We start from the raw sequence: 11,441 nt of genomic DNA, 5'->3' as shown, positions 1-11,441 counted from the left end.
CCATATACCCGTCGTTCCACCATTTGTATGTTTCATCCAATTATTTCTCGTCACCTCATCACATCATACTTTATTTCAGAACAGGAGAGATTTAACACAGTTAACAATTTCCATTTCAAACCTTTTCGAAAACCCTTCCCGCTTGAGCCGGAACTTTTACCACTGAACAGATCTACTGCTCACCATGCCACTTCCATCAGCACATTGTCTCCATTATTAGCTTATTACTTATTACAGTTCTACTTTGAATTGATGGCCGCAAAAATTACTAGTTTGGTCTGGTGCGGATCATAGGGGTGGAGACAGAGTGGACATAGAACTTGGTTTGAGTTGGTGGGGTGGCCGGAGCTGGAGTTGTGGAGTGATTCATGATTATAGTTGAGAGACAGAGTGGACATAGTTGACAGAGTGGACATAGAACTTGTTTGCGGTATAAATGTCAAATCGGGGTATTTAGTACTCTGAAAAGAGAGCAGTATTGTACTTATTTTCTGGATAGATAATTAATTTTTTGACCAAAGTTAAGGCATTAAAGCATATGATATTTGAAGCATTTAATGATGGATCCACACTTTTTGCATCAATTCCAAACAAACGCGGTTCATGAATGTAAACGCATGAACTGAAAAATGGGTAAATATGTAGTGTACATATTTGCATTTGCATTGCAACCAAATGTAGCCCAAAGGGAATAGTGCCCCAAATTCAATCAACCGCATGTTTAGATCGAACTTTTAAATTCAACTATCGGACCATCGTTCCGAACAACCGTTTTTACTTTTTTTTTTGTCAAAGAGGTCATCTGTTCCAACCAGATGGTCGGACCGTTTGACCCGAGAACTAGTCCCCATAATGGTTCCCTATCCGATCCGGTTTTAAAAACCTTGCATATAGTATCATTTTCTTCCTATAGTTTCTCACACATGTTCGTTCCTTCAGTTCTTTGATTCTTTCTATTCCACAACATCTTGGTGTCAATGACTTGCTCGGAGAATAAAGGTAGCTCTTTTATATAGGTATGGGTAGTTGTGGGTCTCACTTAACACGTTTGAGATCTTTGGAAGGACGTGGCTTATCGGCCCATCACCCTTGGAGGTGGTTTCCACGGATAACAATAAGGTTTATTCGATTTCTTCGAAGTGGGTTGCGTGTAAGTAAGCTCTATCAATTAAGCAACAAGATCCCAGAGGACTCAAAGACGATGAGTCACACGTAGCGGGAGTTGGTCGCCACCTCAACCTCGATCAGACCAATAAGCCCTCAAAAGGAGGTCACCCCTTGTACCGAGGTCCTTGGTATGATCCTGTTGATGTCATCGGTCTGCTCTGTCGAGGTGTGTACGTCATATAAGGCTATGCCTTCCTTGGTCCCTAGCTAAAGTGCCGAGGTGATGCTGCGTCCGAAGTGATTTGGAGATGAATCCAATTAACTTGGTAAATACACGTTGCTACCTATATAGCGCTGAAGTATTATGCAACGGTTCTAAGATGCCACGTGGGGTAATGTCATTGGAGGGTCAAATTATCTCTCATAAAAAAGGCTTGTTGGATCAAATTTGAACTCTTTTTCCTCTTGCATTTCTAGTGATTGTAAATATTGTTAATTCAACGCCTGTTGTAGGGGCTTCTGGAACGTAACAGTGAATAATAGGACTAAACAACAACAGAAAGGTCATAGACCAAGAATGCAAGTAGGGAAAACATGAGTTTCAGAAGCTTTAAGGGGCACTCGTTTTCTTGACTCCATTTTTGGTTTTTGGTGGAGATTTATTGAACATGTTCTTTTTCTTCTAGCTGTTTGATCCTTTGGTGTCTATTTACTCAAGTGTTGTAATTGAAAGTTTAAAACTTCAAGGTACCTATCCATAATTTACCCTAATTTTGTTTTATTTTTGAAGAATAGACTACAGTACTTGTGATCATTAATGGTTCTTACAAGCTTGCACAAGTAGTTAAATGCTTTCCCTGTAAACATTCTATTGTGGTCTAGGCTGCATTTGGCATTCCTTAGGACTTATCTCCTTTGTGAGAAAAGATGGGTGTCCATAGAGGCATTTTAACTGCAAAAAGGAAATAAGTTGGCACTCTAAAGCCTCATAAATTTTCTAGTTCGGATGGTTGGACATGCTATTATTAACTGGCCTGCTGGGAACAATGTAGAGCCATTGATTTGTGACAAAAAGGAGTATTTAATTTGCAGTTCCATTGCAGTGCTGTATGTTGTTGGAAGGCCATGGACTTGATTCACAAGGTTATGAACTGGGTGATGCCTCCTTTAACTCTCATCCTATTATGTCTCATTCTACCACCCTTGTTCATCTTCAGGTTCATTCGTGCCATAGTTGCATCTTTCACAATGGAGAATATGGCCGGAAAAGTCGTTCTCATCACCGGCGCTTCATCGGCAATCGGGGAGGTTTATGCAAATACAGATTACTTTGGACTCTGTCATTCATAGTTTATTCTATTCTTTCCATTGTTGCTGCTTAGTCTGACCTGAGCTTTCTCATGACAGCACATAGCTTACGAGTATGCAAAGAGAGGAGCTTACTTGGTTCTTGTTGCAACAAGAGAAGATTGCCTTGGAAAAGTTGCTGGAAGGGCTCGTCAACTTGGGTCCCCTGATGTTGTGCTCATTTGTGCAGATGTCTCCCAAATTAAGGAATGCAAACGTTTTGTTGAAGAAGCAGTGAACCACCACTTCGGCAGACGTGAGTCCAAATTAACTGGGCATCAATTCCATCAGTGGGGCTGTTTAGGACATAACAAGCTTAAGAAGCAAAGAATGATGGGCTTTTAACTATCATTGGAGAACAACAGAAGACAAACAATTCTGTAGATGGAAGTAGATCAGTCAAGAAGTTAGGATGGTTTCTGGTTGCCTTCTGGTTCAAGACTCTAGTTTCTGACTGCTATGGGATTGGCGCTTATCCATAACAGTTCAGGGTTCGTTTGGATAAGCTTTGGGCTGTGGGAAACAAAATTGAGTTAGAAACTAGAAAGCTTTTTCAGGGTTTGGTAATACCCTTTTTGAAAGCATTACAATCAAAAGCCAAAACTTTTCAAGTCCCAAAGCCTAATTGGTGCTTTCTGCCTTTTGGCTTTAAAAGCACAATATACCAAAGCTTAATTATCGAAATGCTTGCAATATTACAGTCTTATTACTTATAATTAATGTTTCGAGTTTCTGATTTTGCATCCAGTGGATCATCTGGTGTGCAACACGGGAACCGAGAGCTTTGGCCTATTCGAAGACGCAGCTGATGTTGCAAAATTTGCACCAGTCATGGTAATGCCTAATCCATTAACAAGAACAGTGGGCTCAAATGCTGCTTTCAATTTCCAGTTGCTTAAGCTTAATTTACATAACCAAGTAGCTAGAGGGTTTCATATATAGTGCTCTCGATTTGTACAGGATGTTAACTTTTGGGGATCAGTTGCTCCTGCTTGTTTTGCAATTCCCCACCTCAGAAAGAGCAGAGGCAGGATCGTGGTGAATGCTTCGGTGCTTGGGTGGACTGTCTCACCCTGGGCAAGTGTGTACGGAGTAAGGAAGAAATCTCATAAAATGGGTCTCAACTCTCAAATCCAATTAGTGTTAGTTTTGTCTTTGTTTCCCTCTTTCGATTTGCTCATCACCTGTACTCCTCTTGGAAAATTTCAGGCAACTAAAGCTGCTTTAGTGAACTTCTACGAGACATTCAGAATCGACTTGAAACAGGAGGTGAAAATAACCACAGTAGCTCCTGCGTTTATAGAAGCAGAGATGCTCCAAGAAAAGCACTCATCTAACACGGGTGATATCGTTGCAGATGAAAAAATGAGAAAGGTACTAAGATCTGCATGATTAGGATGGTTTATCTTCCTCTAATATCACTTAAGAAATAAGTTAATATTGCCCCTCCATCTAAGAATTTGCAGGACAGTACTATCAGTAAGATGGGCCTGCAGGTTGCCCCTTCAAAGTATAAACTTGTCAGACCCAATTTGGCTTTCTACATGCCTAGAATCTGGTCAGACTGTGTATGGATCTAATTAAGTTCAAGTTTAGGCTTTTTGGATTTATGGATTTAGGGTTTCACAGAAAAAAAAAATCATTAGCCAATATTTTCACACTTGTCAGTCAGAGTTTTTACCATTAGGCCTGGCCATTTTGTACCTACGGGTGTAACTTGGGTTGTGTTAGGAATTTATTAAATTTCAGTGAGTACAAGGCTTAAGCCGAGTGAGTTTCTTCAAAGAAAAATTTATGCTCTACTTTCTCTCATAAATTTTTATTGGTATCATCTCATACTCCACCTATGTTACATCACCCCCTTTGAATTGTGATGGATTCCCCCACATGCCAATGATGCCATACTGTTGTAAACTGTACAAATTCATAAAAGAATTATGAATTGGGCTTAACAATAAAGGTCTCTTCTTCGAATCAGGCAACCTGACTACTGTCCTACCATTTAGGGCTTCAGAGAATCATGGGTTTTATTGATTGATACTGAAAAATAAAAATGTTTGTTGGACAGATTATGGTAAGCCTATTCGCAGTTAGGAGTTCAGAGGAGTGCGCAAAAGCCATTGTAAATGGAGCATGCCGAGGAGATAGATACGTGATAGAGCCACCATGGTATAAGGTGTTCATCCTGTTCCAGTTTGTGTGCCCTGGGCTGGTTCAGTGGTGCGCCCACTGGTTGTTTACAACAAGTGATCAGGTACCTCCTAGGGGATGCTGTAAGAAAAGAATGTTTTGAATAAGGGAATCTGGTAAAGATGCAAGGGGATTCTTTCTGAATGCCTACTGTTTGAATATATGTTCTTCAAGCTATATATTGGATCGTATTGCTACTTGTCTGGTTATTTGTGTGGACCCATTTTGATAATCCCAAATGAATTTTGAACTCACACCTGTTGGTAAATGAGATGGGCAATTTGATCGAACTATATATGTTTAAGGAGATCACCAAGGAACATTTTCAGAAAGGTAAAGGTAAATTGAGAAGTATGATGCCGGAAATAGACATGATATCTGAAAAAAATTTACGACCAATTAACCGAAATCATAAAAATAGTAATCAATGGGGTCGGTTTTCATCAAAATGTACAGAGGTTGTGATTGGTCAAAACCATTCCGACATCATTGTCTTTCCGGCATCATAGATTTTCCATGGAAATGCACTCTCTATTCATTTTTCTTCCATATGTTGACTACCAAGAAAATAATATGCTCACGAGCCATTCAATCTATCATGTAACATCACCTCTCTCTATCTCTCTCTCTCAAACACAAAATACAGAAATTTAGGATAAATTATAGATTACAACCCTCTACTTTAGGGGCAATGGCAATTGCTCCCCTAAACATTCATTTGTAATAAAGATTCCTTTGAATTTTCAGATTCTGACAAATACCACTTTAGTCAGTTAACTTTGAAAAAATTCCATGTGACTGTTTAAATTTTTTAAATCCCTAAAGTACCCTTTTTTCAACATTTTTTGGTGTTTATTTTAAGTTCCTTTTGTTATTTGTTTGGTTTTGATTAATTGCATTGCATGTTGTGTTTGTTGTAATTTAAATTAATTTTAGTAAATTAACATGTTGTGTTTTGTTATTTTTGTTGCAATTTCCATTTTATATAAGTTTCTTGAGTGTGTATTTTAGTAAATTAACTTCTTCCAACACTCAACTTAATGGAGTGGTGGTCTTTGTGGGAATCTAAAAGTTTAGGGGGTCTTTTGTCACAAATGAACATTTAAGTGGGTACATACATAATCATCAATCTCATAAGCAATTTCATTAATTGTTTTGTTTAGTGCCAGGAAACATGTACTCATATAGTCTGAAAGGTGATTTATTTCCTTGTCATCCCACCTGAAAATAATTGGAATTAAAAGAATAAAAGGTTAATTAAAATCATGGTTTTCGAATTATCGTTGACTTGGACGATTGGACCGTTTGGCCTAGGAATTGTTCAGACTTCGTTTTACCCTAAACCTGGTACCTGGCCAAAAACTGTTAAAAAATTCAACAACTCATTGATCCGGGTGGTCAAACCATTGATCCATTCAACGGTTTTTGGCTGTTTTTTTTTTTAATTATTATTTTTAATTTTTTTTGTCAAAACGGACCGTCTGTTCGAAATAGGCGGTCAGACCTCAACCCGGAAACCGATAAACCATTCCGTTTCTGGGTCATTTTTTAAAACCATGATTAAAACAATCATAAAACTATGAAGGTTTTTGGTGCCTCTAATAGAGATTTTGATTTCAGCTATGGGTGTCTATGAGTTCTTTCTTCAGAAATGCTGCTTTGTAGATACCTTTTTTTCATGCTCAGAGTTAGGCAAATTGGAGAACTAGGCAAAGCTAACATGGAAAACTCAAGGGAAATCCAATGCCAAAAAAACTCAAAGGGAACAAAATCTTGTTCATTTTCTCCTTCGAAATAGAAGCCATAGGTGTGTTGCACTCCGGAAAAACAACATTCAATGGACAGGCATTCTCTCTGCATCACTAGGAACCCTCTATTTGTCCTCCATGGTGCTTGGCCACTTTTATGTTGTCTTTGGTTTGAAAGAAAAAGGTAGGGATTAGGAGATGCTTTGGATTTCCCTACCTTTCTCTAGCCTTGAGGAATTACTAGGGGATGCTTTGGGTGGTTACATTGCAGTCTATGAGGCTAATTTATCTTGGAAAAAATTGGATTTAGTGCGGATGCTGGTATGGGGCAATGCATTAGCCAACTTCCCCAAGAGGGTGGAATAGAGGGAACTGATAATCCTTACATATTGTAGTAGAGGATTCCGTATCTCCAGTCGGGGCTAACAGGTTTTACTTTCAATTTCATCAAATGGCAAGTAGCGAAGCAGTTCATGAAGGCCAACTCCCAAGCTCTGTTTGTCTACTTGAGAGAGACCTAGTGCTTGAGCTAGTGCAGAGGAGTCCCATTGCCTCAGTGGAGACAATATTCAAAAGTTTGTTGGGGTGTTTACGACAAGGAACCTGTGATAGTGGCATTGGAATAGAGGACGGAGAGCTCATGATGGATGCCCCTCTAAAATTGATTAAAACAAAGGTGAGTAGATTGGGGTTCAACTTGGGCAGGACCAACATGAGCCTGGATTGACCCAATTCAAAATTTTACATGAGTTGGACTTGGATTTTCGGTCCTCAGGTTGGGCTCGGGCCCAAGACTTTGGGTTAGGCTTAGGCCTAGCCCTTAGGTAACCCAAAACCCATCTTGAGCTTATACAAACTTAAGCCTAGCCTAACTATATACATTCAAGCATACATATATAGATATGTATTTCTATATACATACATATTTTCATATTACATACATATTTTGAATAAAGTCATACATACATGTGTAATTTTAAAGTAGGTTAATTGACCAACTTTAGCCCGGCCCATGCCTGAGCCTAACCTGAGTACTGGTTGGCCTTAGGTTGGGAAGGTCAGCTAGCGCTTGACCTCGGGCTCGGGCATTAGGCCCAAATTTTTAGGGCTGAGCCTAGATTGACCATAAACCTAACCTAGTCCACCCAATTTGCACCCTAAAGGTGAGGTGGCTAGTGACTAGTTGTAGGCACCGAAGTGGTTTTTCAAGCGAATCAATGAAAGAGGATGGTAATGGCAAGTAAGTTGATGCCAATTCAATGATCAAATGGAATTTTAAAATTTGAATCTTATTATGACATTCCTAGCCTCTTTTGGCTTTTCGAACAAGGGAGGACGTATTGGGGGTTTATCTTTGTGGGTTAATGGGTCAACCCCCTCTTTTTCATCCATCATGTTTAGGGCCTATATCAAAAGTTTCTCACCATTTGTTGGTGTAGAGGGGTGGATATGGCACTAAGAAAGTCTGCCTAAAAGATGATAGATGAGAAGAAAGGGTGACTAGAAATTTCAAAGAGGAGAAGAGATCTAAGAAGGGTTAGGTGGGAAGAATCTCTAAGAGCAGGAAGTAATTGTCTCAAAGACTCGTGCACAATGTGTGTGTGGAATAAGCTTTCTCTTCTAGAAAGTTCCTTTTTGGATCTATTTCTAAAGTATCACCCAATCCATGCCGCTTATATTGGTTAGGGTGTTGACACGTCCCCACTATGGTTTCAATACTTGGGCTCTCACTCTTTCCTTTAATATTAGTGTCATTATTTCACTATGTTAGGGTTGTCAACCACCACCCAGATTGTCCAATTTGTTGTCTTTCGTTCCTCTCACCTCACACCTTGACCCTCTAACATATGTGCCCTCTCCCTCTAAAAGTGAAAACCTAAAGTCCCAAAATGCAAAAGTTATCCTAAAATGTTTTTTTTTAAAAAAAAGCGATCAACCAACCCTCTGAAGTCTTAATCAACTGATCAAGTGAGTCAAAGTATTTTGGTTTTCTATCATTAAAAAATTGGAAAAGTGATCAATTGACCCTTTGAAGTTTCAATCAGTCAATAGTTTTCTATTATAAATTTGAAAGTAGGACCCATATTATTAATTGTTGTATCGGTTCATTTATTTATTTGAACATTTAAACAGTTTCATCGAAGAGGCTAGTCTTTAATCCGGTTAACTAGTTAATCCGACCGAAGTGTAAAAAAATTCAAATCGGTTTCTGTTTTATTTGATTGATTTTGGGGGTGTTTTATAATGTGGATGAGGTCTATACCACACTTAATAGGAATCAATCCACACCACACTATTGTTTTAAATTGTGGACAGATTGTATAGACTGGACTAGTCCACATCTATAGTGACATTCTGTAGGTATGGTGTGGATCCGTCTATACCGCACTTTTTGATTTCATGTATCGCATATACAATTTATGAAGTAATTTATATAGTTGATCATAAATGTCTAATTTTTATAATTTTTATGATAAATAAATTGAAAAAAGACTTTAGCAATTGAATATTAATTTAAAAAAAATGGTAATAAAATAATTTGAAAAAAAAAATTATTACTTTTATCTTTTATTTACCCTTCGACAAAGACACTTGCCTTGACTACTATTTGGTGTTAGCTTTTAAGTATTTAATTTGCATAGGTTAACACATTTTTAAGTTTTAGAAAGCATTCCATTTTCCCTATTGTTTCTCCTCCATCTCAAAATTTTTGATGAAACTTCTCATTTGAAGAATTAAAATTTCTCTTGAAATGGAAATTCCTCACCTTGTCTACCACAACTCATGTTAGATCTCAGCTAAGTGGTGTAAGTGGCAGAAGTCCTATTCCTCCATTCAGTACAATCTAGGGACATATCTTCTGTTAAATAATGGAAACAAAACACAAGATCTATCAAATCTTTTTCTCACTTATAAAATCCAGGTTTTTCTTAGCCTTCCCTCGCCTCATTCATAATGCCCATCACCTTTTTTTTTCTCTTTTCAAGGAAAAATTACATCTATCCATAGATCGTGTGGACAGCATGAAGAAAATTGCAGTTGTTCTTTGATTATTCTTTCATAACATGAAGTTTCTCTGCTAATGTGATGGATCATGCCTGGTGATCCATATCACAAATCTTTATATTGTAGTTCCGCTGGAGGGGGTCCAGAACCGGTGATTCATAGAGGATTGTCCTTCAAATAAGAGTTCTCTTCAAAGGATTCAACTCAAACTTCTGGAATTGGAAAGGTGTTATTGATTGTGCCTCTTGACGAAAAGGTTTCAGAACGTGGAGACTTGAAGTTGTATTTCAGTTGTGGTGTTCAGGAGAAGAACCACAAGAGAAGATGAAGAATTGGAAAGAAAAAGAAATGGTAGTGGAATAAGAGGGAGTAACACCACCGAAATCAATATCAACAACAGAAACGGCAGAGAAAGCCTAGAGGAGCGCTTCGGTGGAAGAGACCTCCCTTTGTGGCAGAGCACAGTGGCATAGCGCTTTGTTGGTGGAGAGGTTAACGGTAAAATGCAGGGTTTCGAGTGTGAATGTGAAATACAATATCAAAAGTAAACTGTGGATAGAGTCCTTTCACGATAAATACCCGTTGCTGATATTTTGGGGTATGGACAGGTCCTATTCACGCCCAACCGAATTGCATGCTCATCCCATGGCATGAACCGAAACGATCCATTCTTGAGATGAACACACTACCGAACGCCACCATCAGTGGCCCAATGGTCAACCCAATAGTATTAATTCGGTTGACAAAAGTAAATAAAATCAAACCGAACTGACCTATGTACAACTCTACTTGCATTTTTAGATTTATTTCTCTTGTTGTAGCACCTTGCTTACTTACTGATAGAAATGATTTTTCTTTTGATATGCAAACTAAGTATGACATTAATGTTAGGGAACGCTTCTGTGATCGGAGCACCCCAACACAATCAATGGTGTTTGTGATGGTAGTCTTATATAATGGTAGCCCCCAATATGATGGATACCATTTGTGTTGTGTGCTTGCATGATGGATGCCCCCCTCCAATGGGATGGATATTGCTATTTTCTACGCCCCTACAATAGGAGTCTTTTAGTGCAATAAAGAGTTAAGGCACTAGGAGGAAGTTTTCAAGTGTAGTGTTGAATGGCTTTTTGCAAATGGATGATTGGCACGACGTAAGGTATTTTGAAAAGGGTAATTAATGATTATTAGTATGAATCTATAGGTGTAATTTTGAAACTCAATAACCCTTATTAGGAATTTGCATGGTGCAAGTATGTTTACATGAATGACATGCATGTGGTGCTCCACATTTGTGTTTGATTGTTTAAAAGAAATTTATAAGGGGGGGAGGGGGCAAAGAAACTACCCGTTTTACTATTATCTGTTAAGGATTTTCTTCTTCTAAGAGAATCGAGTGCTCTGTTCATTAATCTTCTTCATCTCTGATAAGATTTTCAATTGAGGCAATAGTAGTATTCGCCACTGAGGGAAGCGACTTTTTATGCTTTTATCAAAGCTTACAATGTGTGTGATAGTTAAAGAAGAAAGGAGAGGAATTAAAGGAGCAGGAAACATCTGAGACATTCTGGACACTTGCTCTCGTTGTGCTCAATGAGAATCCATGCTATGAAATCTTTAATGGAAATGAACTATTATGTTTCTACTCGAACATTTTCTTGAAGGGCATCACCCGGAGGTATTGGGAGTTTGTAATTGATAAGTACAACAACTGGGCTACTTTTATTTTGTAAACTTTAACAAGATTCTTTGTTATTTTGGGAACATGATTAGGAAGAACCATTACCATTATAGGCCAAGTGTTATAATAGGACATGCACTTTTATTAGTACATCCATGGAATTCATGGCGACGATGGAAGATGTCACTATTGGAGCAACAAATGCATAGCCCCATCATGGTAAGATGCATTTCACAAAATGGTGTGAATTTGGGTACGGTGATGGGACATTTATTAAAGCTGAAGATAGTTCGAACCATCTAGTGGCATTCACTCTTTATGTTTTATTGTAATTCTTGTTTTCTAGGTACCCTAATAATGGC

The 11,441-nt window shown here is 38.3% G+C and overlaps 1 protein-coding gene across 4 annotated transcripts; it reads left to right on the top strand.

The window, feature by feature from the left end:
* Positions 1-1,644: 1,644 nt before the first annotated feature.
* On the top strand, positions 1,645-10,327 carry LOC104607815 (11-beta-hydroxysteroid dehydrogenase 1A-like). 4 transcript variants are annotated; one of them, XM_010273540.2, is made up of 7 exons: positions 1,645-1,854; positions 2,325-2,415; positions 2,515-2,710; positions 3,203-3,288; positions 3,415-3,546; positions 3,664-3,828; positions 4,523-4,853. In XM_010273540.2, the coding sequence occupies exons 2-7, from the start codon at positions 2,356-2,358 to the stop codon at positions 4,745-4,747; spliced, it is 864 nt and encodes a 287-aa protein (XP_010271842.1). In that variant the 5' UTR covers positions 1,645-1,854; positions 2,325-2,355; the 3' UTR covers positions 4,748-4,853. The 4 variants fall into 4 exon arrangements, with proteins under 4 accessions (XP_010271842.1, XP_088747193.1, XP_010271841.1 ...); XM_088891067.1 differs by lacking the exon at positions 1,645-1,854 and adding an exon at positions 9,525-10,327 and having other exon boundaries at positions 1,978-2,415; positions 4,523-4,708; XM_088891068.1 differs by lacking the exon at positions 1,645-1,854 and adding an exon at positions 1,983-2,250.
* The last annotated feature ends 1,114 nt before the right edge of the window (positions 10,328-11,441 follow it).

The sequence above is a fragment of the Nelumbo nucifera genome, chromosome 7, assembly GCF_055504915.1.
Source record: "Nelumbo nucifera cultivar China Antique chromosome 7, China Antique-T2T, whole genome shotgun sequence".
NCBI lineage: Eukaryota > Viridiplantae > Streptophyta > Magnoliopsida > Proteales > Nelumbonaceae > Nelumbo > Nelumbo nucifera.
This window is presented reverse-complemented; position numbering and strand designations above follow the sequence as displayed.

What these genes read in the sequence shown, in the direction of transcription:
- LOC104607815 (XM_010273539.3), top strand. Translation starts at nt 2,233, where the DNA reads ATGGACTTGATTCACAAGGTTATGAACTGGGTGATGCCTCCTTTAACT. An exon ending in CAAAATTTGCACCAGTCATG is followed by an intron (nt 3,289 to 3,414) that starts GTAATGCCTAAT and finishes CGATTTGTACAG; the next exon opens with GATGTTAACTTTTGGGGATC. An exon ending in CCTGGGCAAGTGTGTACGGA is followed by an intron (nt 3,547 to 3,663) that starts GTAAGGAAGAAA and finishes GGAAAATTTCAG; the next exon opens with GCAACTAAAGCTGCTTTAGT.